General features: G+C 43.3%; 1 protein-coding gene across 4 annotated transcripts; it reads right to left on the bottom strand.

Annotated features, from left to right (window-relative positions):
• Nucleotides 1-982: 982 nt before the first annotated feature.
• On the bottom strand, nucleotides 983-26,466 carry slc23a2 (solute carrier family 23 member 2). Of its 4 annotated transcripts, none has more exons than XM_077601004.1 (16): nucleotides 26,186-26,466; nucleotides 17,386-17,434; nucleotides 15,194-15,417; nucleotides 12,938-13,036; nucleotides 11,354-11,470; nucleotides 10,071-10,228; nucleotides 8,954-9,042; nucleotides 8,744-8,811; nucleotides 7,897-8,078; nucleotides 7,618-7,738; nucleotides 6,741-6,897; nucleotides 5,462-5,609; nucleotides 5,277-5,382; nucleotides 4,016-4,283; nucleotides 3,808-3,903; nucleotides 983-3,013 (listed from the first exon to the last, which is right to left on the bottom strand). In XM_077601004.1, the coding sequence occupies exons 2-16, from the start codon at nucleotides 17,432-17,434 to the stop codon at nucleotides 2,760-2,762; spliced, it is 2,136 nt and encodes a 711-aa protein (XP_077457130.1). In that variant the 5' UTR covers nucleotides 26,186-26,466; the 3' UTR covers nucleotides 983-2,759. The 4 variants fall into 4 exon arrangements, with proteins under 4 accessions (XP_077457130.1, XP_077457132.1, XP_077457133.1 ...); XM_077601006.1 differs by having other exon boundaries at nucleotides 15,194-15,414; XM_077601007.1 differs by lacking the exon at nucleotides 17,386-17,434.
• Nucleotides 26,467-26,619: the final 153 nt, after the last annotated feature.

Here is a 26,619-nt window from a genome sequence, read left to right as displayed (position 1 = left end):
TAGATTTATATATATACTAAAGAAGAACAGTCAAAGAGAGAACAGGTCATAAGTACCTAGAAGAAAATATTTTTGTCCAGATGTATGATCCCCTTCATAATAACTGAAAGGGACGGATTCTTCATCCTCATCCTCGTGTGCTTCTGGCCACCTATTGTTAAGTAAGACCCACCCGCCATTTTGTCACTAAACCGCTAAAAATGTGTGAACGGCGGGCGAAGAAAGAAGAGTCGACGCCGCCACCGCAAAACGCGAACGGAATGGCCTTGCGTGTTGCCGCCTTCCCCGTTCCCATGACAACGGCCATTCCTAATGAGGAGACCGCTAGTTTTGTTGTGATCGGAGGAAACCAACGGCTAAACCCAACACAAGAGTGCGCGAGGCCCCCTTCAATCGTGTTGTATAGAAACGTAAAAATCTGGGAAATATTGGGACGACGACGTAGCAGAATGTCAGAATGGAAGTGATTCAAATTGACATCGCGGCTCCATGTTTATCTTTTATCTTTTTTTTAAACCTCATTGACTGCTATCAGAGGTCAAAGACACCCAAACTGGGGAAGTCTGGCAGCATTAATTCGTTCAAGACAACTTTGCAATAGCATTGTGCTCACATTTCATGACATGGGTCAATAAATGGTCAACACATCGGGTTGGGAATGACCGTTAAAAAGGCAAATTTTTCATTTTTCCCCCCAAGTAGAGGCAAACATCCTTATACAGCATGAGCAAAAATCCGTGCACGTGAACCGTAAGCTAGCGAAGGCGTTCAGGCCCAGTCATGTGACATGCATGCCCCCTGCATCTCCCATTTTCAACTCAACGCCAATCCTCGCCACCTTCAATCGTCCGAAAGAAATCGGACAAAAGGTGCCGACGTCTGGCGAGGATGATTTCTCGGTGACGAGTACAATTTCAATTTGGCAGAAGGCGAGTGCACGTTACAGCCACTCAGATCCATTTAGAGGTCAGAACCAGGAAGTCATGGATAGACCTTTCAGAATGGCGCCAGAGCCACAAAGTCCTGCTTTGCATAACCAACTTTGCTTCCCCAAATAACGTCAACAAAAGACATCAAGATTCAAATAAAAAGAACAAACAATAGAAAAAAAATTCTTTTGGTAAAGCAAACTTTTGGTTTCGTCAATAAACCATCTCAATTGGACCCCCGTTAAAAGTGGCTAATCCTGCCCCATTTTTAAGGGTGAAATATACGCATTATAACCGTGATGAGAAGACGTAACATCCAATCCAAACAAACTACTAAAGTCATTCCTGTCCGCACGAAAAGACGCCAGTTGAATCTTCTCCAAACTTGGAAGGATTTAGTGGCTTAAGGCCAGATGATTGAAAAATGGAATTTTAAGAGTTGTGTATCTTTCTACGGCAGGGGTCGGGAACCTTTTTGACGAAGAGAGCCACAAACAATTCATATTTTCCAATGTTATTCCCTGTGAGCCATACTACGAATTTAACAGTCAAAATACATACATGTAAACGAGTGCCTTTTCAATTTTTGGGGGGAATTTCACCACTTTTAAAAGTAGAAACAAATGATTTTTTTAAAAAAGATTCTTATACTGTTGCTAATCAATGAGGATGCATTTCAGAAGAGTCTACTGCAAAAAAAGAAGAAGATTAAAGCAAAAAAAATGAAGATTAAAGCAAAAAAAATGAAGATTAAAGCAAAAAAAAATGAAGATTAAAGCAGTTCTAGATATAATATCTCAGTGTTGTCACCAGCGATTTCCATATTTTAGCTCACAGGTTAGCAAAGAGCCAGATGCACCCATCAAAAGAGCCACATGTGGCTCCCGAGCCACAGGTTCCCTACCCCTGTTCTATGGCGAAATTTGAAACTGGAGTTCAACCCACTCTCACAAGCGAGAAATCCTCAAAATCCACCAAACTAGCCTTGCTGAAAGCCAGAATGCTTAGGCATCAACAGAGAACCCGATCAAATCCCTCCAAAGGTCAACAAGCCACTAGAAAACGAGCTCCAAGGACAAAAAAATACCGTTTTAGTTACTCGTCCTTTGAACACGTGCTTTACAAAAAGCCGCTAGCCTCGTCCACAAAATGTGATCGGAGTACTTTCACCCCCGAGCGATTGACGGTCTGCACCTTTAGGTGAGTAAACAGGAAGAGGTCTACAAGAGGAGTAACGGAGCTCTCGCCCAATGATATTACAGTATCCAAAGACAGCCAATGAGGTCGCCGCCACCGCGTAAATATTAGGATCGTTGTGGCTAATACTGTCAAACGGAGATGTGTAAACACTGACTGAGGAATTTAGCGGGCGTCCAACTGAGATTTGAGCGGCCTGGATCTCCCCAGCTTAGAAACGGCTGACGTTCGCCGCCAAGAAAACGACGGTGGTGACGGCGCCCGACCGCGTGCGGGTCCAAAAGCCACCGCTGTGAATCCACGTTTGTGCGTAGCAAATTGCATACATGCTGCTTCCTTCCTTTCGTTTCTTCTTGCCTAATTTTGCATCATTTGGAATGGGCAGGGAGGGAGGGAGTCAGGACCCCTCGCGCACGCGAGGATTTAAAGTGACGGCGTCCATGAACGCGCGAACCGAGCGCACGTGCAAACGCGCCAAGCGGGCGCCGTTTTCGGAGGCACGCTCGGAACGGCACGTTGGGGAGGGGCAAGACGGTAGACGGAGGTCGGCGGCCCCCCCCCCCCCCCGATCGTACCCGGGCATTTTTTTTTCTTCTTCCCCCCCACACAGTTCGCTTCTCAAATGGATGCGGGCTAGGGAAGACTCTCGCCGCGGGAAGCTCCTCCCTCGCTGGCGTCCGCGCGGCCGCCGCTCCGGCACCTCTGCCGCAGCGCCCCCCACTGGTAGCCGGCGAAGGTGGGGCTGATGGGGAGGTACTTAAAGAAGGAGTGCCTGCGAATGAAGTCCATCCCGAAGGGGAGGTCGTAGGATCGCATCCCCTCCAGCTCAGCGGCGCTGGGACCCGTGCCGCGCTTCAGCTTCCGGATGCCGCGCTCCTCGGGGGTACCTGGCGAGAGGCTAGCGTTAGCTGCCGTTAGCTGGCTCCGTCGGGTTCCAAAAGGAACCGGTATTGCCCTGAAATCGCATGCTTCTCTAATTTTGAAAATATATTTTTTAGATTAGGGCTTGGGGAAAGTTCTTTAATTCAAAAGCTGCATATTTTGTTCTAAGGCAAGGGTTCGCGGGCCGCTTTAACGTCAACTTGATTTCACGTGGGCCAGACCATAATATTTCGATTTTTTTAATAAATGGATTAAAAGAACTGGATTAAAAGCCCTGAATATTCAGTTTTTTTATAGATCTAAAACTGTCTATTTGAGCTTTTTTTAAAATATATTTTTAGATTTTACAAAATGATTTTTGAACTAAAAACACAGAAAAATGGATTAAAAAATGACAATTATTGATTTAGAAGGGGAAAAATCAGGAAATGTAATATACATCTATACTCTTCATTTTAATTTGATCCTAAAACAGTTTGAACTAAAAACGAAAAAAGAAAAATCTCAATTATTGTTTTAAAAAGGGGGGAAAAAAATCAGAAAATATGATATACATCTACAATCTTCATTTTAATTTGATCCTAAAACAGAAAGTCTACACTCATCACATTTACTTTCCCGGGCCACACAAAATGATGCACCGGGTCAGATTTGGCTCCCGGGCCGCCACTTTGACACCTGTTCTAAGATTAGGCAGTTTATACTTGATGGCAGTTACTGAAAGATCTAACTATCTACTTCAATGCGCCATGACTCCGCCCCCAAATACTTTAATCCTTTAAAACGGTACGTGTCTCACCTGGAATAGTGTTGTCCAAAATAAATGCCACCGAGCCTCCCACAAACATGGCCGTGGTGAGGAGCACATTCAACACTTGGTCAATCTCAACAATGCCTGGCGAGAAGAACAAAAACGAGACATAGTCGATCACCTCTGGAGAAAAGCGGACGAGCGCAGCAAAAGTAGCGTTCCTCGTCAGGTCCTACTGAGATTTGGGCTCCCTCACCTGTAACCAACGGGTTCTTTTTGAGGTAGCTGGGCAGCATGAGGCCAAAGAAGATGGAGAAGCCCAGGACAAAGAGGTTGCGCGAGGAGTTGAGGTCGACAAACTGCAGGTTGGACAGCCCCACCGCCGTGATCATGCCGAACAAGGTGCAGAAGAGCGCCCCCAAGACGGGGTCCGGCAGGGAGGCGAACAGGGCGCTGAATTTGCCCACCAGGCCCAGCAGCAGCATCATGGCGGCCCCGTACTGGATCACGCGCCGGCTGCCCACCTGCCCGAGCGCGGGGGATACAATCAAAACGTTTCAAAGCCGGCCGCCCTTTCAATCTTCATCTCAAAATTTTGTGTGGCCCGGGAAAGTCAATCATGAGTGCCGACTTTCCGTTTTAGGATCAAATTCAAATGAAGAGTATAGATGTATATTAAATTTCCTGATTTTCCCCCTTTTAAATCAATCATTGTCATTTTTTAATCCATTTTTTCTGTGTTTTTAGTTCAAAAATTATTTTGTAAAATCTAAAAATATATTTAAAAAAGCTAAAATAAACATTGTTTTAAATCTATTAAAAAACGGAATATTCAGGGCTTTTAATCCATTTGTTAAATAAAAATCTAAATATTATATCTAAAATGGCCACGGCCCACGTGAAATCAAGTTGACGTTAAAGCGGCCCGCGAACCAACCCAAGTCTGACACCCTTGATCGAGAACAGGGGTAGGGAACCTATGGCTCGGGAGCCATATGTGGCTCTTATGATGGGTGTATATGGCTCTCCGCTAACCTATGGTAAAATATGGGAACCGCTGGTGAGAGACCTAAGTCCCGAACACACCAATGGTAGCGTCACGCCGGCAATGTGGCGGCGACACTATCTCTAGCACCTTTTTAATCATAATTTTTCTTCATTAGACTTTTCTGCATGCATACTCTGATACTCATTGATTAGCAACAGTGAAAAAATGTACTCAAAAGAAAGAGACTTTTTTACTTCCAAAATGGTGAAATGATTAATAAATTACACACATTTCATGTATTTTGACTTTTAAATTCTTAGTATGGCTCTCAAGGAATAATGTTTGAAAATATGAATTGTTTATGGCTCTCTTCGTCAAAAAGGTTCCCGACCCCTGATCTAGACCATCGTGCTAAGCTAACTATTGGAAATGAAACTGAGATCCAAATGAAAAATAGAGCAAACACATGGACCTATCGGTTCCATTTTTCCTGAATCCGTCATGAAGAATTGAATACGTTTTGGAATACCTTTGTTATTCCCAGAACGCCAATGTTGGGGCTGGAGGAGGTGGAGCCGTTTCCCGTCCCGAAAAGGCCGTCCAGCACGCAGGAGATGCCTTCCATGAATATGCCCCTGAGAAGAATGAAGGCGCCGTTGGTTGTTGCTTCTCTCTTCGGGCGAGGGCGGGGCCGAAGAAGGACCGGCGGCTTACCTGTTGATGGCGTGGATGGGCGGGGGTGGCGCGCACGACAGACGAGCGCAGGCGTAATAGTCGCCGATGGACTCGATGATGCTGGCGACGACCGCGCTCATCATGCCGATCACGCCCGCCGCCGTGACGCTGGGAACGCCCCACTGGACTGAAAAGGGGAACAAAAAAAAATGAATAAGAGCAGAAAAAACACCAAGAAGTGTAGTCGTGATATTACTGCAAACTAGTGGACGTTTGAGGACGTGCACCCGTCGGTTGTTTATTTTCACCCGAAATACAGACGCTCCCCTACTTACGAACATTCGAGTTACGAACAACGGTACATACGAACATGTCTGCAAATTGCGTTTATGTCGAAAAATGTTGGTAAGTTGGATTTTGTATTGTGCGCCTTTTTCCGAGTAGTGCTTCTTTCCCCCGCTAATACCGCCGCCTGGCGCTGTGAGAGCTCAGCTCACCCAGCATCTACCTTCCTCTGCCCACTTCGTTGCAGTGCGGAAGTGCGTGAACGTATCTCCAGTGCGCAAAGAACCTTTTTCATTTGTATCATTAAATATTTTGTGCATCCATTATCCAAAATGGTTGGTGAAAAGCGAAAGGCTTCTAGTGAGGGAGGTGCAAGGAAGAGGCAAGCCATTTCAATTGAAATGAGTGGCAATAATAACGAAGCTTGATGCGCGTGAGAGTGGTGAGCGTTGCACGGGCATACAACTTGAATCGTTCGGCCGTCAGTACCATTTATAAACATAAAGATGGAGCAGCAGGACCCAAATATTGAACGTTGCACAAAGTTTGCAAATCAATTGAATGATGCCATACAGTGCTACCGCATCATTTATGATGAAAAAAAAGAAGAAAACTGTGCAATCGTTATTAGATAGCTTCTTTCGGCCAGTTTCTAGTAAATCTCTCTCTCTCGCTCTCTAATGTATGTATACAGTACTGTAGGTATTCTCTCCATTTTATTAAATGTTTTTTTTTCAGTACAAACCAATGCGTGTTACTTATACAAGCCTTAAACATACAAATGCACTTATATAAACCTTCAATATACTTATATAGGCCTTAAACATAAATGATAATACAAAATATAGCACTGAGCAACTTACGAACAAATCGACCTTATGAACAATCGCTCGGAACCTAACTCGTTCGTAAGTAGGGGAGCGTCTGTACACGGAAAAAGATGGTTTTGGACAGATTTTGAATGGATACGAACGAGAATGGTGCCACGTCATATTGCAAAATTGATTGAAAGACTATTGCCGGCGGCACTCACATGGGTAGGGGATCTTGAACCAGGGCGCCGCCGAGAGGATTCCCTGGCGCGCGTCCGTGCGAGCGTAGTAGCCGTACTTGCCCTTTACCGGCGGAAAAACGTCCGTCACCGTGAAGATGAAGCAGAGCAACCACGACACCAGGATGGCCATGATGATCTGGGGGCGGGACAAGTGAGAAAGAGGAGGAGATACTTGTTATTCGTTTAAGCCCCCATGGCTAGATTCAAATCAATTTCAGGCACTAGAATTAAAACAATGGCTCCGTTTTTCGACGGGTTTTCCTCAAAGTAACAAAACGTAAAAATAAAAATAAATGTCTCCATTGGAGGCTGGACAATTGAACCTTCCAGTATTCCAGTACAAGACTCAAAAATGGTTAAAAAAAAAGAAAAATTACGAAAGGGGACGAGTCATAACTTGCCCTTACACTCACTCTTTTGATCTTGTCCCAAAAAAAAAAATTACGAAAGGGGATTGAGTCATAACTGTCCCTCAGACTCACTCTTTTGATCTTGTCCCCCCCCCAAAAGAAAAATTACGAAAGGGGATGAGTCATAACTTGCCCTCAGACTCACTCTTTTCAAAAAAAAAATTACAAAAGGGGATGATGAGTCATAACTTTCCATTGCACTCACTTTTGATCTTGTCCCAAAAACTAAAAAAATCACTATTAGGTAAGACCGTAGCGTTTCCCTGCGTGAACACCAGGTGGCAGCAGATAGGCTCTAGTAGTAGTAGGACTGGTTAGCACCTCAAACAAACTGTTTCCTCATAATGTCGAGGAATTTTCAAATAAAGTTCAAAACCTGTTGCGATGAGCGCGTTAGAAAAGAGTTTGGCGGATCCCATAATGCAACGGGCCAAGGGCGGACTTACTGGGAACATTTTGAAAACTTGCAGTCGGTAGGCGGTCCAGCCTTTTTTCGCTTTGTAGACCGGCAGCGGGAAGTGGACGTTTCGGGCGTACTGGGAAAAGAGGAGCACCAGGAAAATGGTGCTGCCAAAACAAAAGGCAAGTTAAGTCCAGTGGGAATTTCAAAAACTAAATCATCAGGCAATATTAAAAATAAATTAAAAAAACTTGAATATCCCTTCAAAGTTTCCTTTTTCAATCTTTCACGTCATTGATACAAAGACGAGCGTCCGTCCACTTACAGCATGGCGATGCCCCAGTGTTTTCCCGCCCTCTCACCGGCCGCCTGGAACCCGGAGAGGCCGATGAGGGCCACGGTGGGGGTGATGGTCAGGGGCCCGATGTACTTCAAGAGGAGCCCGGGAAGACCCAGTGCTCCGATGCACACCTCCACCAGCGAGGACACGATGATGGCTCCTTGGATCTTAAAAAACAACAACGAAAAAACGGGCAGAGTTAAGATCACACGACTAAAAAAATAAATAAAGATAATTTAAAAAAAGGATCACACGACTATACCGTACGATAAGTCCAACTGGACTTGATAATACTGCATTACCGCACGTTGTAATACTGGTATAGTAGCCACAAATCACCAATAAAATGAAAATACCCATTTTTGCTTTCCTTTTGATGGCATTTTCTCTTTTTGGTGCCTTTGACTTTTTATTCTTGACACAATTGAACCATGAATCATGATCAGACAGCAAAAGAATGAACCCTTCCGGTTCAAATAGATCGGACATCTACTCAATTCAGTTCACAAAAGATGATTCATTTCATCACCAATGGCACTGAAAAGGTTAAATTTGTTGGGATTTGTTATTCAAGTTTTTTTTTTTTTGGGGGGGGGGGTATTATGTACTTAAATAACAATTTTGGGATTGTTACGAGAGAAATTGGCAGCTCTCCAACGACCGTTTGTATGTTTGGTAAGGAGTTATTCAAGTCCCATTTAACTGGCCTCACGTGACGCCCACCGCAAGTCTTTTCAGGCTGACATAATGTCATTTGACTTCCTAGTTGTCTCGGAGCGTTTTCCAACCACTCCCCCGAAATACATTGACTTGCGTATTTTCTATGTCTCACTTCTCGTATCCTGGGATGCCAGATGTGCTCCGTGTGCAGAATCTCCGTGCTGTTCTTCTCCAGGATTTCTGAGGAGAGAAAAAGCAAGGCACGGCCGTGAACGTCGTCGTCGTAGGCAGCGGTCATAGTAGTAAAAAAATATATATATATAAATAAAAATAAAAAATAAAAAGCCCTGGCACAATCTTCGTAGGAAGGCGCTGTTCTCACCCGTGCTGTTGCACTTCCACTTGTCCAGTGAAAGGATGGCTCGGGCGGGGGCGAGGAAGGCAAACGCGCTGGCCTGGAACAACGGCAACCTGCAAACGGGCAAATGGGGGAAAATAAACAACAACAAAAAATCACTTTGTGCACCAACTGACCACCGCTTCACGCTAAAAATCCAGTCTCTTTTGCAGGGGTGTTCAATACGTTGACCGCTAAGGTACTATAGACGCTCCCCTACTTACGAACGAGTTAGGTTCCGAGCGATTGTTCATAAGTTGAATTTGTTTGTAAGTTGATTCACTGCTATATTTTGTATTATAATTTATGTTTAAGGCCTATATAAGAATATTGAAGGTTTAGAGAAGTGCATTTGTATGTTTAAGGCTTGTATAAGTAACACGCATTGGTTTGTACTGAAAAAAACCATTTAATAAAATGGAGAGAATACATACAGTACTGTATACATACATTAGAGAGCGAGAGATTTACTAGAAAGTGGCCGAAAGAAGCTATCTAATGACGATTGCAGTTCTCTTTTTTTCATCATAAATGATGCGGTAGCACTGTATGGCATCATTCAATTGATTTGAAACCTTTGTGCAACGTTCAATATTTGGGTCCTGCTGCTCGATCTTTATGTTTATAAATGGTACTGACAGTCGAACGATTCAATGCCCGTGAAACGCTCACCATTCTCAAGCGCATCAAGCATCGTTATTATTGCCACTCATTTCAAATGAAATGGCTTGCCTCTTCCTTGCACCTCCCTCAATAGAAGCCTTTCGCTTTTCACCAACCATATTGAATAATGGATGCACGAGATATTTAATGATAAAAATGAAAAAGGTTCTTTGCGCACTGGAGATACGTTCACGCACAATCATTCCACCCATTTCAACTTTCCAGTCGAAAGGCTTTGGATATCAGTCGTCGCGCGTGGCACACCTTTAGCTCAAAATTAGATGGCGTCTCGGCGGTTCAAGCGGTTAGCACGCGCACGCTTCCCAGTCCTGAGATGGAGTGTGGCTTTTCACCGGGTACTCCATCGCCCCAAAACGTGCACGCTAGCCTAGCTGGACTATCTAAATTGTAAATTTCAAGATGGAAGGCGAGCACGTACCTGCAGCCCAGCGTGGTTTGCAGCAGGGTGGTGATTCCCACGCAAAAGAAGATGGTCCCGATGAGTTGGCTGGTGGCCCACTGGTCAAAGCCCACGCACATGGCTTCGGCCAGGAGGAACGGCACGGCTATGGTGCCGCTGAAACACGTCAAATAGTGCTGCAGACACAAAAAACAGGTACTTTCTTAGACGCACCACATCTCTCACATTTTTGGACGCTGGTCAGGTCTGAATAAGCCGAAATTACGGGCTTGCCGAAGGAAATGTATTGGAGGGGAAAAATAGCAAAACCCAAATGTCCAAACGAACATTTTTCGAGAAAACGCAATTTGCAGACATGTTTGTATGTACCGTTGTTCGTAACTCGAATGTTCGTAAGTAGGGGAGCGTCTGTACTGTACATGTATTTTTTGGCAATATACTTCAAATATTTTATCAAATGTGCTGAATTGAGCTCTCGGTTTAATTTTTTTGAAAACTTTTATAGCATCACTGATCGTTTTTATCCGATTCAGACGTCATCGAGACGAATTTCGATCGGATCCGGGGCATCTCTAAAAGAAAAATCAAGCTCAGAGGATAGAAAACTGAAAGAATGAGGTCTTTTCAATTTTCTTTGGTGGAACGAGGAACTCTTTTGCGAGAGCACGGCAATAATTGAATTAGTGGCAAAAAAAAGCTGTTTGCGCATTACGTTATGTAGTGACTACAAACAAAGCCACCTTATTTTTGTAGTGACTGAAAATACGTAGACAGCCAATCAAAAAAGAGAAATGAATATATTGGAAGTTTATTTGGAAGCAAATACAGGCCAGCCGAATTGTCCTTGGGTGACATCTTGATTATTGACTTGCAATTTGCATTGTTCAACATTTGGCACCAATCACGACAACTTGAAATTGAACAAACATTGTCAAGTCAACTCAGCGGAAGATACGCAAAAGTACAAGACGGGCAACTAAGGACCCAAAGACACCCTTCAGTTCCCGATCATACGCCACTGGTAGGATTAGATTTGAGATTAGAGACTACTTGGATTCCAGTTGATGAATGCTCAGTTTGTTTCACTCAACCATAAATTGTATTCTTTGAGTTTTCCTTCAACTATGGATTACTCATCAATCTCAGGAAAGTGAATATTGCCGTTTGATTTACTCCATCAGCTAATGTACTCATACCTTTTCACTCAAAGCAAAGACGATAAACCCCACCCCCAAAACTATGAACATTAAGAGCAATATTAAGAAAGTGTGTGTGTGTGTGTGTGTGTGTGTGTGCTTTACCTGTAGGCCCAAAAATACACACAGGTACCAAGGCGGAGTGTCTTCTATGATATAGATCATGTCCATCCTCCTTGGATCTACGCTGTCTGAGCTGTCCAATGTCTCGGAGATGGAGCTCTAACCCCAAAAAAAATCCAAAAAAAAATACGGCATTTATTTTTCTTCTCTATTTGGAAAATATCACTCACTTAGTGAAAGGGAAAGCAAACTTACAAGTGGCAAGAGATGGATGCCATGAATTAATTTGAGCTTTTTTATTTTTTAATGGTGAACGGTTGAAAAAAAAAAAGGGGAAAAAAAATATAATAAAAAAAGAAGTTAATGGTTTCTGTTTTAGGATCAAATTTGAATGAAGATTATAGATGTATACGCTATTTCCTTATTTTTAAATCAATAATTACATTTTTTTATCCATTTTTTTCTTTTTGTGTTTTTAGTTCAAAAAGCACTTAGTAAAATGTAAAAATAAATAAAAATATTTTCTGTTTTCCACTTTAATATTGAACATCATGGAAAAAATGGTTTCCTTTTGATAGGAAAAACAAAATATTAAGACGGTTTCCCTTACTAAGGAAAAACTAAACATTGTTTTAGAGCTATAAAAACGGAATATTTAGGGATTTTGATCCATTTCTTTTAATATATATTTTTTAAAATGTCTAAATATATCTAAAATGGTCCGGACCACATGAAATCGAGTTGCCGTCAATGTGACCCATGAACCAACCCGAGAGTTTGAAACCCTTGCTCTAAATGGTCCCTAGCTATGACGGTTTGGTTGTTTATCTGCCCTGTGATTGGCTGGCAACCCATTTAGGGTGTCGCACGCGCCTGCTGCCCGTGGTTGGCCGGCATAAGCACTAGCACCCCCACCACCCTCGAGGATAAATGGATGAATGGGAAAAATAATAATAAAGGATTTGGTTTAGGCCATATTGCCCAAGTGTAGCAAGTGTTGAATCATCATTATGAAAGGGAGAAGAAAAAGTTTCCAATCCAAGAAAGCGCATCGTCACGGTGACAACGTAGAAACATTAGGATGAGAAAGGAAGGAGTCACGGGAAGGGAGGCCACATATAGACTTGCTTACAGATAACTTTGAACCACAGGATCAAAACGCCTATAACAGTGTTGAGTAACAATAATGAGAGGAGGGGCGTACCTAAGTTAAGTTAAGATGATTATCACGGTCCGTCAGCATCAGCATGAATGGACTCCTTTTTCCGCATTTACTGTCAACGCCTATGAGTCAACATGCCTTTTTGATAAGCGTTTCTTTTCTTTTGTTTTTCAAGTAGATGATGAATTTGTTTGTCACAATAATGATGAGGCGGAGAACTGTTGAACTCCCAAGACGTTGGAAGTCGCAGAAATTAAAGCACCGGAAGCTTATGAGAACTATTTGGCCACAAAAAGCACTGCGCTACCAACCAATCTTTGCGGTAAATGAGCAGTGTGCTTTCTTCTTAGGCTAAGTTTTGTTATTTGACTATCATGGAAGGCTTGAAAGATCAGGAAAAAAAATGCATTTTTCCCCCATTTTTCATTCATTTGATTAGTAAGAGCAAATATTGTCCCGCTTACCTTTTCCGCCCCTTGAGCCTCCTTGGTGTAGATGGCCATCAGCTCGGTGTTCTCCGTATCCTGGTCCCCGTTGGCTCCGCCCACTCCGTTGACCACCACCTAGCCACACGTTTAAACGGTTTCGTAAGAATTGGGAATCCACAGCGCTCGCGTCAAGGTTAACCATTGGATTTTAAAGAAGTTGGGGAGCTAAAACAAGAATTTGACTGAAAATAGAATATATAATACGATGGGTTTCAACTTGGGATCCGCCGCAGATGAAACAATTCAAATTTGGGATGTGTTTATTTTTCTAATATTGCATATTTGTAGAGCAGAAATCATTAAAATATACTACTGAATAATTCAAAGTGAATAAATACTTTTTAGATAGACCAGTGTTTAAAAAGACACCACTCTAAGCTTTAATCATTACTCGATGTTGTACAGCCAGAATAAAATTTTTTATTTTCAACTCTTTGCAGATTAAATACCGAGACTAAAAAAGCACTCTTGCATCGCATCACCGTGAAATAGCAAAGGCCCATTTTATCCACTAGTTTATGGATTTGAGGCATAATTACGGCATACGTTTGAAGTGTCCGAGATCAATATATTGCTTGACGAGCAGCTGTTTATGTAAGGCCGGGCATAAAAAGAGCCAGATATTGTATTCAAAAGATTCTATAACATGGTTGGGCAAACTTTTCGGCCCGGGGGGGGCCACATTGACTTTAAAAATTTGACAGGCGGGCGGGCCGGGTCAGCACAAGATACGATACATATAAAAAACGGCATCCGTTAACAGTACATATGAAACATAAACAGAAAAAAAGGACTAAAGTGTGAACATGCTCATCACTCATCTGGGATTTATGGGGTGCTTTCATCAGACTAAAGGTCTGTTCACACATATGTAGAGTCAAATAACACGGGTCTTGTGAGAATAGACATGACACCAGCTGTCAATTTTTCCAAAATCACAAAACCCACGGCAGAATTGCTCATGCAGGTCATCCAATGATTTCCTGTATTTTAATCCGGGCCGGATTAAAAGGCCTAACGGGCCGTATATGGCCCACGGGCCGTAGTTTGCCCAGGTCTGTTCTATAATATCTCTACTGTATATTTTTATTTTCTTTGCCAAATGTTTGTTTAGATTGGGAGATGTTATCTTGGATTGTGCGGGTTGCTTGGTATTATCCCAGCCTAGCTTGCTATCTCGGGGGACGGTCGATAGTTGGGTGGTCAGTAGTTCAAAATGGATTTCTAGATGGTGAAGAGACGGGGGAGAAAAAGATGGTCGCATGCAGGGAAACCACCACTGGGAGCTTCTGTGACACGAGGGGAAGAAAACAAGTCATGAGGAAATCCAAATCAGACATTTCCTTCCCCTTTGGTTCTATTTTTTGTGGCCGTCAGTGGCACGTCGCAAAGATCGGCGGGATTCAAGGCCGCTGATGTTTTTGCTAGCAAAATGTAAAACAGCGGAGGAAGGTCGGCAAATATTTGTCGGAAGACTATACATACAAAGACCCAGCGCCAGCTAGGACACGCTCGTTTGGAACGGCAACGTCGCCTCGTCAAAGTGGGGACTAGAAAGGACGTTTTGCTTTGAAACTAAGTCGTCTGTTATAAGCACTGAGTTCAGATGATGGTCATTATTTTCCATTTAGATTGATTTTATTGTTTTTTTGTAGCTCATGGTTTGGGCCATTTTTACATTTGGGTTCATATGTCGGGACGTTTGACTTGGACTAACTTTTGTTATCGTCACTGCGCCAAAAAAAGCAGCAGAAGCGCCATTTTGGCAAGGAAATGTCGTGGCTTGGCTGCCGGGTTGCAACACGTGTGGGCGTGTCAAAACATGAAAATGCAAGAGATGAATATCAAGAGCTCAATAAGAGAATACAAAAGCTAAATATTATCTTTGGAGTGCAACAGAGAATAAATTGTCGTCTTCGATTGGGTCAACATGAGGAATTTTGCTAAAATTATGCATAGTCCGGAGTATAAGACGCACATTGTTTCTTGGCCTGCGACAATTAGTCAAGTACGATTTTTTTTTCTCTTTAACCACTGGCTGTTTTTTAAAGGCTATATTCGTTTGAAAAACTGGTATGTTAACAGATGCCTATTTAGCAGGTTGTTCTTGGTTTCTGATCAAAGAAAAAAAATTGCCCTGGCAAAACTGCATCTAATATACCGTATTACGCCGACTACAAGCACCACTTTTTTTTCATACTTGGAATTGTGGGCTTAAAATGAGGCACGTACCGGAATGGGGTAGAAGTCGGTGGCCTGTTTGCTCTCCTCTTCATATTTGCCTCCCTCGCTGCCGCTATCCACGGCTTTGGCGGCGGTGTTCTTGCCCACGCCCATGCTGGCAGCCACGCCTCCGCCCCCCCGCTCGCTGGCTCCGTCGCCCCGGTCTCGCTCCGGCGTGAAGACGGCAGATGAGCCCTTTCGCCCAATCACATGGTCCGGGGATGACTCGTCTGCTGGGTTAAAAAAAAAAAGCACAAGAGAGGCGCGGAAATCAATTTCAAGATGAAACCCGACGGCCCGAGAAGCTCAATCGACCGGCTTGTAAATTATTGAGAATGAGTAGGACAGTTTCAGCCAAGTATTTTTTTTTTTTTAATTTATGAAGAACAGATGTAGGGAGCGCGGTAGCCAATCCTACACATCTGTTTGGATTCTAAATTATGCATGGATGATACACTTATGGAAGAGAAAAAATGGGCGGCGGGGCTGAAGCCGAGGGAGAACGAAGACTGGCGACAAAAAAAACAAAAAATGACGCAAATACAGCGTAGGAAAAGCGACCCTGAGAGAGATAGCGAATGTTCCGTTTGAAATGTCACTGCAACTCTCGCTTAGGTAGTAAACTTGGGCCTTGAGATTTAGACGTCCATCTGTACGGAACGAGTCATTTGCCCCACATCGGCCAAGGTTTTCACTTTGCCTGATAACTGGATCCAGGGCGGGGGTTACGACCAGGGCCCGAATCCGGGTTGGATGCGGCCAACTCTCACGTAACTCTGGAAAAATGCCTTTATTTAGTCTTTGGTCACAGCATTTTTTGAAAGAAACCCTCTAATACAGGGGTAGGGAACCTATGGCTCGGGAGCCACATATGGCTCTTTTGATGGTTGCATATGGCTCTGAGCTAAAATATGGAAAGCGGTGGCGAGAGAGCCGAGTCCCGAATGCACCAATAGCAACGTCACGTCGGCACTGTGGCATTGACTTTTTTTTCATTAGAGTCTTCTGCATCTATTCTATCATTGATACTCATTGATATTCATTGATTAGCAACAGCGTAACAATGTTGTCAAAAGAATTCAAAGACTTTTTGTACTTTAAAAGTGGTCAAATGACTAAAAAATTGGCACATTTTCATGTATTTTGACTTTTAAATTGTGAGTATGGCTCTCAGGGAATAACATTTGAAAATAGGAATTGTTTACGGCTCTCTCTCTCTCTCTCTCAAAAAGGTGCCCCACCCCTGCTCTAATATAAGACGTTGGAAGGACGCTTTGATCCGACAACAAAATTTGGAGACAAAACAAGCCGCAACGTCACCAAACTAACCTCTCACGCAGAAATTTGTTGGCCAAGAACAATAAATCAGAGTTAAATAGATTTAAACCACCGAATTTATCTCAAAACTGTGTGTGGGTAACTTAAAAAAAAGAAAAGAATCAGACATTAAAAATACTTCTACACAATTTTCAAGTGTTATGGAAAGTTTATGTCCAACTTTACGTCTTTTGAGTCTGTATCCGTTTTGGCTACCGCAACCAAAATGGCGCCGTTCAAGTGGCAGCCGGTGGCGGTAGCTCCGTCCACTCTTGCTCGTTTTATGTTTTTGCTGCTTTTCTGTCTTAATGATTTGATTTGGTGATTCTTAATGATCCCATTTGCTTTGTACTTTGTGCTTTTTGCTTTGTTGTTCTGTCAAACTTATAACTATGCCTTTTCTTGCTACTGGCACAATGAAATTTCCTGAATACGGGATGAATAAAGTTATCCAATCCAATCCAAAGCGTCGTGGAGACGCGACGCGGCACCCTCCTAGCCAATGAGAGGCCAGGGAGGTATGGGGAAAGCATTTCTATTCTATTCATAATTCAAAATAAAATACGTGTGCTTCGGGGGGGACATTTGATTTTGATTTTCGTAACTTGAAATTATCCCTTTGAGGCATTTCGTAACCTGAATCTTTCATAAGTAGACATATTCGTAAGTAGGTGTGTCCCACTTCACTTTGACATTTTTTTTAAAAAGGATTTGGAGTGTAAAATGACACGCGACTTATGAAAGAATCAAGTTACCAAACTACTTCTGGGAGGCTTTTTTTGTAAGTAGAGGCATTGTACGGGTGCCGAATTGTACGGTGATTTATCCGATGGATTTTTGACATTTGCCCCTCGTGGTGTGAAAATATGGGCTCAGTGAAATACCTAGTCGACACATCCCATCGCTCCCGTCAATCTGCACGGCTGGGAGCATCTGTGTGGGGAGGGGGGCAAGAGAAGGGAATAGAGAGATAGAAAGAGGGTTAAGGAGGAAAGTGGAGTGGAAGAAGAAGAAGAAGAAGAAGAAGAAACAAGAGGTAGGGGGTCAGGCACAAGAGATGGACGGGTCAAAGACAGGGAGTAGCAGGGAGGTGAACACATACACGTTAATTGGACACAATTTATTCAAAACACAGCTAGTCATTGATTGCTATCACTGATGAGATTGTCCCCAATGAGCTTGTAAACCACTTTAGAATTACAGACGCTCCCCTACTTACGAACGAGTTAGGTTCCGAGCGATTGTTCATAAGTTGAATTTGTTCCTAAGTTGATTCAGTGCTATATTTTGTATTATAATTTATGTTTAAGGCCTATATAAGTATATTGAAGGTTTATATACGTGCATTTGTATTTTTAAGGCTTGTATAACACGCATTGGTTTGTACTAAAAAAACATTTAATAAAATGGAGAGAATATGTACAGTACTGTATATAGAGAGAGAGAGATTTATGTATTAGAAACTGGCCGAAAGAAGCGATCTAACAAGCTTCGTTATTATTGCCACTTGTTTCAAATGAAATAGCTTGCCTCTTCCTTGCAACTCCCTCAATAGAAGCCTTTCGCTTTTTACCAACCATATTCAATAAGGGATGCACGAGATATTTAATGATACAAATGAAAAAGGTTCTTTGCTCACTGGAGATACGTTCACGCACTTCCGCATTGCAACAAACTGGGCAGAGGAAGGTGGATGCTGGGTGAGCTGAGCTCTTACAGCGCCAGGCGTCGTCGGCATTAGCGGCGGAAAGAAGCACTACTCGGAAAAAAATACAAAATCGAACTTACGAACATTTTTCGACATAAACGCAATTTGCAGACATGTTCGTATGTACCGTTGTTCGTAAGTCGAATGTTCGTAAGTAGGGGAGCGTCTGTATATCCCAATCAATGTTCCCTCTAAGCTGCGCGCATGCGCAATTGCGCACTACTATCTTCTTCTCTGCGCACAGAAAATCATATGGAGCGCACAAAATAAAATCCCCTTTTTTTTTAGCTGTGAGGCCGACACGCGAACCACTCATCCACCGGGCCGCCCATTCATAGATATTAATCATTACATTTTATTATTACTAAATAATTTATGTGTAGTAGACATACACCTGCTTATGGCAGGTGTGATACTGGTGTGTGCCCATAGCGAGCAATGATGATGTTGCTCACACCGGTACTCAGTGTGCTCAGGGAGGTTGTCTTTTTGCCCAGACAAACAAAAAATTAGAGGGAACATTGATCCCAATGATTGGAGCAAAATGCACACGTGGAGTCACACTTCTTTGCTCCAGCACCCCCACCCTTGCTCACGCTTTGAGAGCACAAAGCTAACGAATCAATAAAACAAAAAGGGTCAGGTAACCACGGCATTGTTTTTCTAAGCTATAAAAGCAATGAAAATACAATCCGTCGTTTTCATGCTGACAAAACAGAGTGAATCCAGGCAGACCATTCTAAAAGCAATCCGAGTGCCGCGTGTCAACGTGTTATTAAAACATGTGTAGAGAAATTTGGACGGCGCGGTGACACAACAGCGGGGAACAAAGACGAGAGATTTGACGGGCGATAAGGAGGGCCGGCGCACGGCACGGTTCAGCGCTTGGATAAGAGTTTCCCGGCGGCCTCTGGATGTTTAGACATCAGGCCAGCCGTGCAAACATTGCCAAATCCTCTTCCGCCGCACAGACATAACTATTATGCGCGTGCGATGGGGGGGTTGGGGGAGCATCCGACGGGACATTCCTCCGTGCGAGGCACGAACGGGGAGGAGAAAAGTCAAAGTGTCATAACAACAGGAAGCGCGCTACACCATTCATATAATAGTATACATGTACAGTGGCACCTCGAGATACGAGCTTAATTGGTTCCCGGACTGAGCTCGTATGTCGATATTCTCGTCACTCGAACGAACGTTTCCCATTGAAATGAACTCAAAACAAATGAATTAGTTCCAACCCTCTGAAAAAACACCAAAAACAGGATATTGGATTGGAAAAACATGTTTTATTTCTTCTAATTCGCAATCTATTAACAAAATAACACAACTAGTGGTTTAATATTACTAAAGTGTTTAATAGGACTAAAATTAGACAGATTTCGCGGAGGGTACAGAGGGAAATGGGGGGGGGGGGGATTTTCCACGATAACGCACTCGTAAACGGAACAAAAAAATTTAAATGAACTTGGATTAATATATACAGACACTCAAACATACGTTTACTGTAACTTTACACAAAACTGAATTCTAATTTTGTTTTAATCTTTTTTTACCTTCGTTCTGGCCAGGTTAGCTGTTTGCCACGCCTCCACCCTCACGTTCGCTATCGATTGCTGTTGTATTCCCTTCAAAATATTCCCAAAATGAGGCACACAAATGTCCTCACCATAGGATAACGCACCACCACTTGCCAACGAGAAGTAATATACACTCCTAGTACTAGCGATCGCTACGCCATTCGCACTGAGTGACGGGAAAAAACACTGAAAAAAATGCAACGCTCCGCCCAGTGCTCGTAGATATCTGTTATACACGAAAGAGATGCTGCAAAAAAGACAATGATAAACAGCCTCTCATGTCTTGGCCACCTGGCTTTCTCGTATCTAGAGCTAATTATTTGCTTGAAATTTTACTCGTATCTCGAAATGCTCGTATGTCGAGGTACCAGTGTACAGTCATACCTCTACTTACAAATGCCTCTAGGTTTAGGTTACATTTTTTTTTGATATGCGAGTGAGTGACTCGAGATACGAAAAAGATCCAAGTTACGAAATCCACCCAAAAAGTAAATGCATTTCCTTATCCGTTATTTTATTTTGAAAATATTTTCACAACAACCACTATCCATGTTTCAAGATTCTCTCTTACATACCCGTCCACCTCGGCGAATTACTCTCCTTATTAATGATTGCAATTCCCCTTATTAAGCGATTTAAAACCATACAAAAGCAACGCGGCACATATTTTCACACACACACAGGGCACACGTAAAAGTCTAAATGTAGTACAAAGTGGACGGCTTTCGGCCCTGGTAGAACGGGCTCTTGCCACCATCTGGCGGACAAACAAGGGTATTACGTCTCCCATAATAACTATTTCAGCGGTGCAGGCAACATTTTCATATGCTCTATTTATTTTAAGACATTAATCAATCTTTTTTCCTTAGAATTTTCTCTCATTTTGGTGTTTCTTCACAAATTTGCTCTAGTGGGTTTTTTTGGAAGTGTACACCTTTCCTGGGTTTTTTGTTGTTGTTGTTTTTCAGTGAGGTGGGGCGGTAAATGACCAAAAGTCCACAAGTGAAACTAATCCCGTGAGAATCAAGTTAATATGTTGTAAAGCAAGGAAAGTAGGCGTCGACAAGACAAACAGTTGCGACGCAATTAGCCGCTCAAAGTCAAACTTATGCTGATGCCATCTGAGAAGCATTCAAAGATTTTCAAATGAGATCGGATGAAATGTGCCAATTCATTTCAAAGTAACCATTTGGGACTTTCAAGTTGGAGAGTCGCAATAGTCGTTCAAATTTGTCCTCTGTAGAGGACATTTGTAAACCTAAATATCTCCCAGCCAGTGCATCCAATCACATTTCTGCTCTATAGAGGACATTCAGAGCTTTCCAATGATACCAAATTTCTTTTGCAGTATTCCAATGACTTGACATAGATTGGAGAATTTCAAAATAAAATTGAATTGGACAACATTTTTCCTGGTAGTCAGGAGGATATCTCTTTTTTTTTAAGCCAAGTATCAATGCAGTTAGCGTGTCTTCTTTCTACCATGTGAAGGAGGATCGATTGCAAAGTCATCCAATAAGGTGCACTCAATTCCTCTAGTGCTCTCGTGCAATCTAATAGAACATCAAGAGTTGTCTGAGCTATTGTTTGGTAGAAGAGCCTTCAAATATTCCTCCTGTCAACGCTCTTCAAATCAAAAAATGCGAAGAGATCGGCCACAAACAAATGTGTTTTTTTCTCACATGATTGAAAATGACAAGAATGAAGATTGGAAGTTATGGGGAGCAGTTTTTTTTTTATTTTTTGTGTGTGCCAAATCTCCCCAAGAGCTTCTCATTAGCCTCTTACGCTAATTAGGTAGTACCGCCATCTATTATTATTATAATTATAGGTTGACCGATATCGGCTTTGCAAAGGCTGACGATAGCGATGCAAAAAAAATAAAAAATTCAGCCGACGGCCCACGTCAAAAGTCCATTTGGTATACTTTTATATATAACTTTTGGTTATGAAAGGCAAAGTGAAAGCTTCATTTTATAAACGCACTGAAAATAAAAAATAAAAGGTCAACATCAATAGACCTATTCAGACGCTCCCCTACTTACGAACGAGTTAGGTTCCGAGCGATTGTTCATAAGTTGAATTCGTTTGTAAGTTGCTCAGTGCTATATTTTGTATTATAATTTATATTTAAGGCCTATATAAGTATATTGAAGGTTTATACAAGTGCATTGCAACGACTTGGGCAGAAGAAGGTAGATGCTGGGTGAGCTGAGCTCTCACAGCGCCAGGCATCGGTCGGTATTAGCGGCGGAAAGAAGTACTACTCGGAAAAAGGCGCGCAATACAAAATCGAACTTACGAACATTTTTCGACATAATCGCAATTTGCAGACATGTTCGTATGTACCGTTGTTCGTAACGCGAATGTTCGTAAGTAGGGGAGCGTCTGTATATTGAACTTGAAGTCAAGCCGTACACAAACAAGAAAATAAAAAGTACACGGTCAGGAACAGTAAAAAATGAGAATACAAAAGGTCTAATTAAGTCGAAGCAATAGAGTCACATCCGGGTTGAGCGCAAAAACTAGCTTTAAGCTTAAGGTCATGACAACGCAGAGAGAGTTGGAAGCAAGGCCAAAAAAAGGGGGAAACAGGCGGCGCTTTGCGGGGCCCACGGCGACTCGGACGGCAGGTGGGCTCCGGCGCGGCGCCGTCCGAACCCGTGCGTCAAGCGGCGGGAGAAACGCTCCCATTTCCATCCCGGACACAAAGACGGGCGACCTTTGAGCGTTCCTCCGCCGGTTTCTCACGGCAACGTGGGCCGAGGCGCAGCACGCCGTGGCTCACTCGGGGCGCGTTCTCACCCTCGCCGACGTCACCGTGCTCGGCACGCACAGGTTAGTCACCTGACCTTCTCGGGGGGGCCCCCACCCTCCCGCCAAGAGCAGCGGGCCCACTTCGGAGCGAAAGACCATTGTTGCTCCAAGTAGATGAAATCCTTTAAGCCGCAGCCAGAGACCGGCCGGCGTGAAATTCCCTCCCGGGGCTTTCGTAACCATGTTACGTCAAGAGCGGGCGTCTTGCCATCGTTTTTTAGGACCAAACGGCACGGATCGAGTCCGCCGAGCCCAGGAAAGGGATGCAGACTGCGATCGGATTTGGTGGCCAGTGCCCGAGGCGGCAAAGCAGCCCCGAAACATTGTTGAAAATACAGCGGCTTTGACTGTAGGGAGCGTGTTCTTCCGCCGTAGCATTTCTTCTCGTTCATATGAAAACGTACGGAGACTGCCATGTTCGGGGCCGCAATTTAATAGGACCCGGCGTCCAAAAACGGGGTCTGTCGTGGCTCTTCCGGCCAGACGAGGACCCAAAACGTAGCTGGAATAACAACGACAAAGAGTCGGAGAATTCTGGAGTGGCCATCCGTGAATCCCGACGGTGACTTCTCCCAAATTGCTGTTCGGTTCAAATCCGAGGGTCCCGGATGGACTATTTAGCAAAAGAGGAGTTGTCCGAAATTCAACAAACAGAAAACAAAGTCCATGCGAAATCTAAGGGATCTCATGGTCATTTTTATGTCTTCAACTGGGAGCGTGTGCACAAAATGAGGTGAATTTATAATCTACAATCTATCGATCAGGAAACTGGTTCAGTGAGCTACATTTTTTTCTCCCCTAGCCAGTTTGAACAGTTGAGGAATCATTTCCTTAATAAATCATTTAAGCGATACGATAAGCGACGAGATAGCACGTACATCTCACGGTTCCAAGCTATCGTTCTAAACTAATCCAATCCAAGCGCCCCCTGCAAACACAATGCTATTGTGCTATGAGGAAATGACTGTTATTAAAGCACGTGGATGCAAAACCAAGCAATCAGGTGTGGCCCGGGAACATTACACAAAACCGCATTACATATCAAATTAAACACTAGATTATCTATATTTACATATTCAGTGAAGCATGCTGCATTTTTAATATTCAGAAATACCACCATTTCCTGGGTACAAACTACCCCCCCCCCCCCCCCCAAACAAAATCATTACAAATTAACGTGTATGTACATGCAAAGTTAAGTGGCCATATTGTAAAGTTGTGTACGGTACGTGAGGCTAAAAAACAAAAGGGGCGGGGCATCGGATTTCTATACAAATTAGATTCCATTTCAAACCCGTCCAAAATTCACGTCATAGATTATTTTTGAGGTTCGAAACATGCACAAAAGCAATTTATTGTACTTTCTCCTATATTAGCCGCCTCCGCATATAAGCCGTACCCTTAAAATTGCCTTAAAACGGTTGAATTTGACAATTTCTCTCATATAAGCCGCATTGTCTTGCGTTACGGCCTTTCGTGCACGTCAAGTCTAATCTGTGCGCATATAAGCCGTACCCTCGATTCAGTCATCATTTTTTCGCGACAACTACGGCGCATATGCGAGAAAATACGGTATATCTTTTCTTTTTGTTTGTCTGCTCATTTAATCCTCTCTTTGTATTAGACTTTTTATTATTTAGGATTCAAAGACGGGCCGCGGGGAAAGGGACGAGAACGAGCCGACATTTCCAAGGCCCATTTGTCATTCTAGGACAGCAGAGGCACGGGGTCATTGTCATGGTTGAAGATGTGGTTCCTCTAAGCCAAGGCTTTTGTGCCAACGCTGACATTTAAACATTTTAAAGCGCTCCTAATTGGCTCCAGTTTAAAACGAGAGTTGTGACTAAGGTGAGAAGATTCCGAGCCAGGCCGGCGTCGCCGCTAAAAAGCTGTCCGAGCGCGAAGAAAAAGGTGAGATTTTTCCCGACGGGTCCAAGCCGGACTTTGTCACGGCCTCGTTTATTTGTCATGAGATGGTAAAAAAAAAAAATTGAATAGGTCAGCGAGTTTGCAGCGCCGTGAGCGAATTCCCTCCTTTTACATTACACATTAATCTGTCAGTTTATGCACGGCTGGAGTGTCCAAACTGCGGCCCGCTGCCCACTTTTTATTGGCCCGTGGCAAAAAAAAATGATGAAAATATACACGGATAAGAGCCACAATCAGAAAACGGTTCGGTTGCAATTCTTCGCTTGAACACTACATGGCGTCGGTCACAGATGATTCCATGGCCATTATTTTCAATCAATGTAAATTTTCTGAATTTTCTTCAACGTCATTTATATATATATTTTTTTTATCCAAACTGATACACAGCTATTTTGGTTGGGATTTTCTTGAGGTTTTTTTTTCATTTCGGTCGAGTCAATAAATATCTACACAAGTTTTTAACTGATTAATCGCATGCAGTGCACTGTCAACTTCCGATGAACGCATTTTTTCATGTTCAAAATACTTTTTTTTTTAAATATATTTGACAGAATCCTTCAACCTCAGAATGATTTTGTTGCTGCTAGCCCTAAAAGCATTGACAGTTCTGGACATCAAATCCATTTTCACATGGGAAACTGCCATCATCCAATCGCTGTCAACCTCTCGTGTCCAATTGGATTGAATGTATATTGACGTGAGTGAGAACCAATGAGTCAATAGTCAAAATACATTTTAAAACCTGATTTTTTTCTTCAAAATCCCCGATTCCGATGAGATATTTACCAAATAAAATGAAACGGTCTTTGCATCCTTTGATTTTTCTGAAAGGCCCTCGGAGGAAAAAGTTTGGACACCCCTGGTGTGCAGAAGAGAAGTATACTTTTTAGCATTTTTAAATGGTTTAAGGGTTGGCATGGGGAACCATGGAACGGATTACATACAAAATGCCACTCTACTTACGCAGGATTCCAGTTGCAAAACCAGTGTTGGAACAAATACTGCATTTCATAAGTCGCGCAAACACTATATTTCAGATGATCTAACCTCGAATAATGAGTTGGCGGTAACCCAGTGTACTTAGAAAGAGTGAGCAGGAATTCAATCATTTCTTAGGGAGAAAACACATTCATGTTAAGAGCAGATTGACGTTACGAGCTGGGATTGTGAGTGGACGGTGCTCGTATCCCGAGGGTCAACTCTCTATGTGTGTGTGTGGATATAAGAGGGCTGTTAACGGCCTGTTTCCAGGACGACCTCATCGCTACGGGGGCAAATAAGATGCACATCCAGTGTCATGCTAAGTGTCTGACAGTTGGCATGATTCACTTGATGCACCCATTGATGGCTGTGACGTCAGCTTTCGGACATACGAGCAAATTGACAGACAATTCGAGTGTCGCGATGTGAGATTAAGGTGGTAAGGTGGAGGTAAACGAAACGACAGGTTTCGGATAGGTCGAGGATGACACATCGGGCCTGTCGGCGTGACGACGCAGCACCCACGACCAACCCCGACGACCCACGGACAGCGAGCGTGCAAGCCAGTTAGCTACCCGGCCGTCAATTATTATTATTTATTTATTTACAGTCTCGGGCTAGTAGAGTTGATATGTGTAGGGCATGAGCTTCGCACGCTCGTTAACTCACCTGCCTGAAGAAAGAGAAGACCAAGAGGAAGCCCGAAGCTCACTTCCCCTCTCGGCGGTGGTGTCCGCGAGGTGGCTCCGTCGGTGGGCTGGAGCTGGAAGCCGCCGGACGGACGGACGAAGGCTCACGTGAGGAGGAGGACGAGCGTCGTTGAAGCCGCTCGAGTGGAAGGATGGAAGTAAGAAAGGTACTTGCTTCGTCTCCCTTGTCTTCTCTCGGGCTGGAGAACCGCTGGCCGTACCGCGGAGGGATTTGTGTCTTTCATATAACCACGGGTTGAGTTAGGCTTCGCGCCTGCGCAAAACGTCGTGACGTCAGTTCCCGCCTCTCGCGGCGTCTCGGCCAATCAGAGACGGCGACCCCCGTGACGCAAAAACGGAGCGGTCGTGATGCATAATAGGTACTACAGTGGAGTTTAGATAAACAGATTATGA

The sequence above is a fragment of the Stigmatopora argus genome, chromosome 5 (assembly GCF_051989625.1).
Source record: "Stigmatopora argus isolate UIUO_Sarg chromosome 5, RoL_Sarg_1.0, whole genome shotgun sequence".
NCBI classification, from domain to species: Eukaryota; Metazoa; Chordata; class Actinopteri; order Syngnathiformes; family Syngnathidae; genus Stigmatopora; species Stigmatopora argus.
Note: the sequence above shows the minus strand (reverse complement) of the source record. Positions and strands in the feature narration are given on the sequence as shown.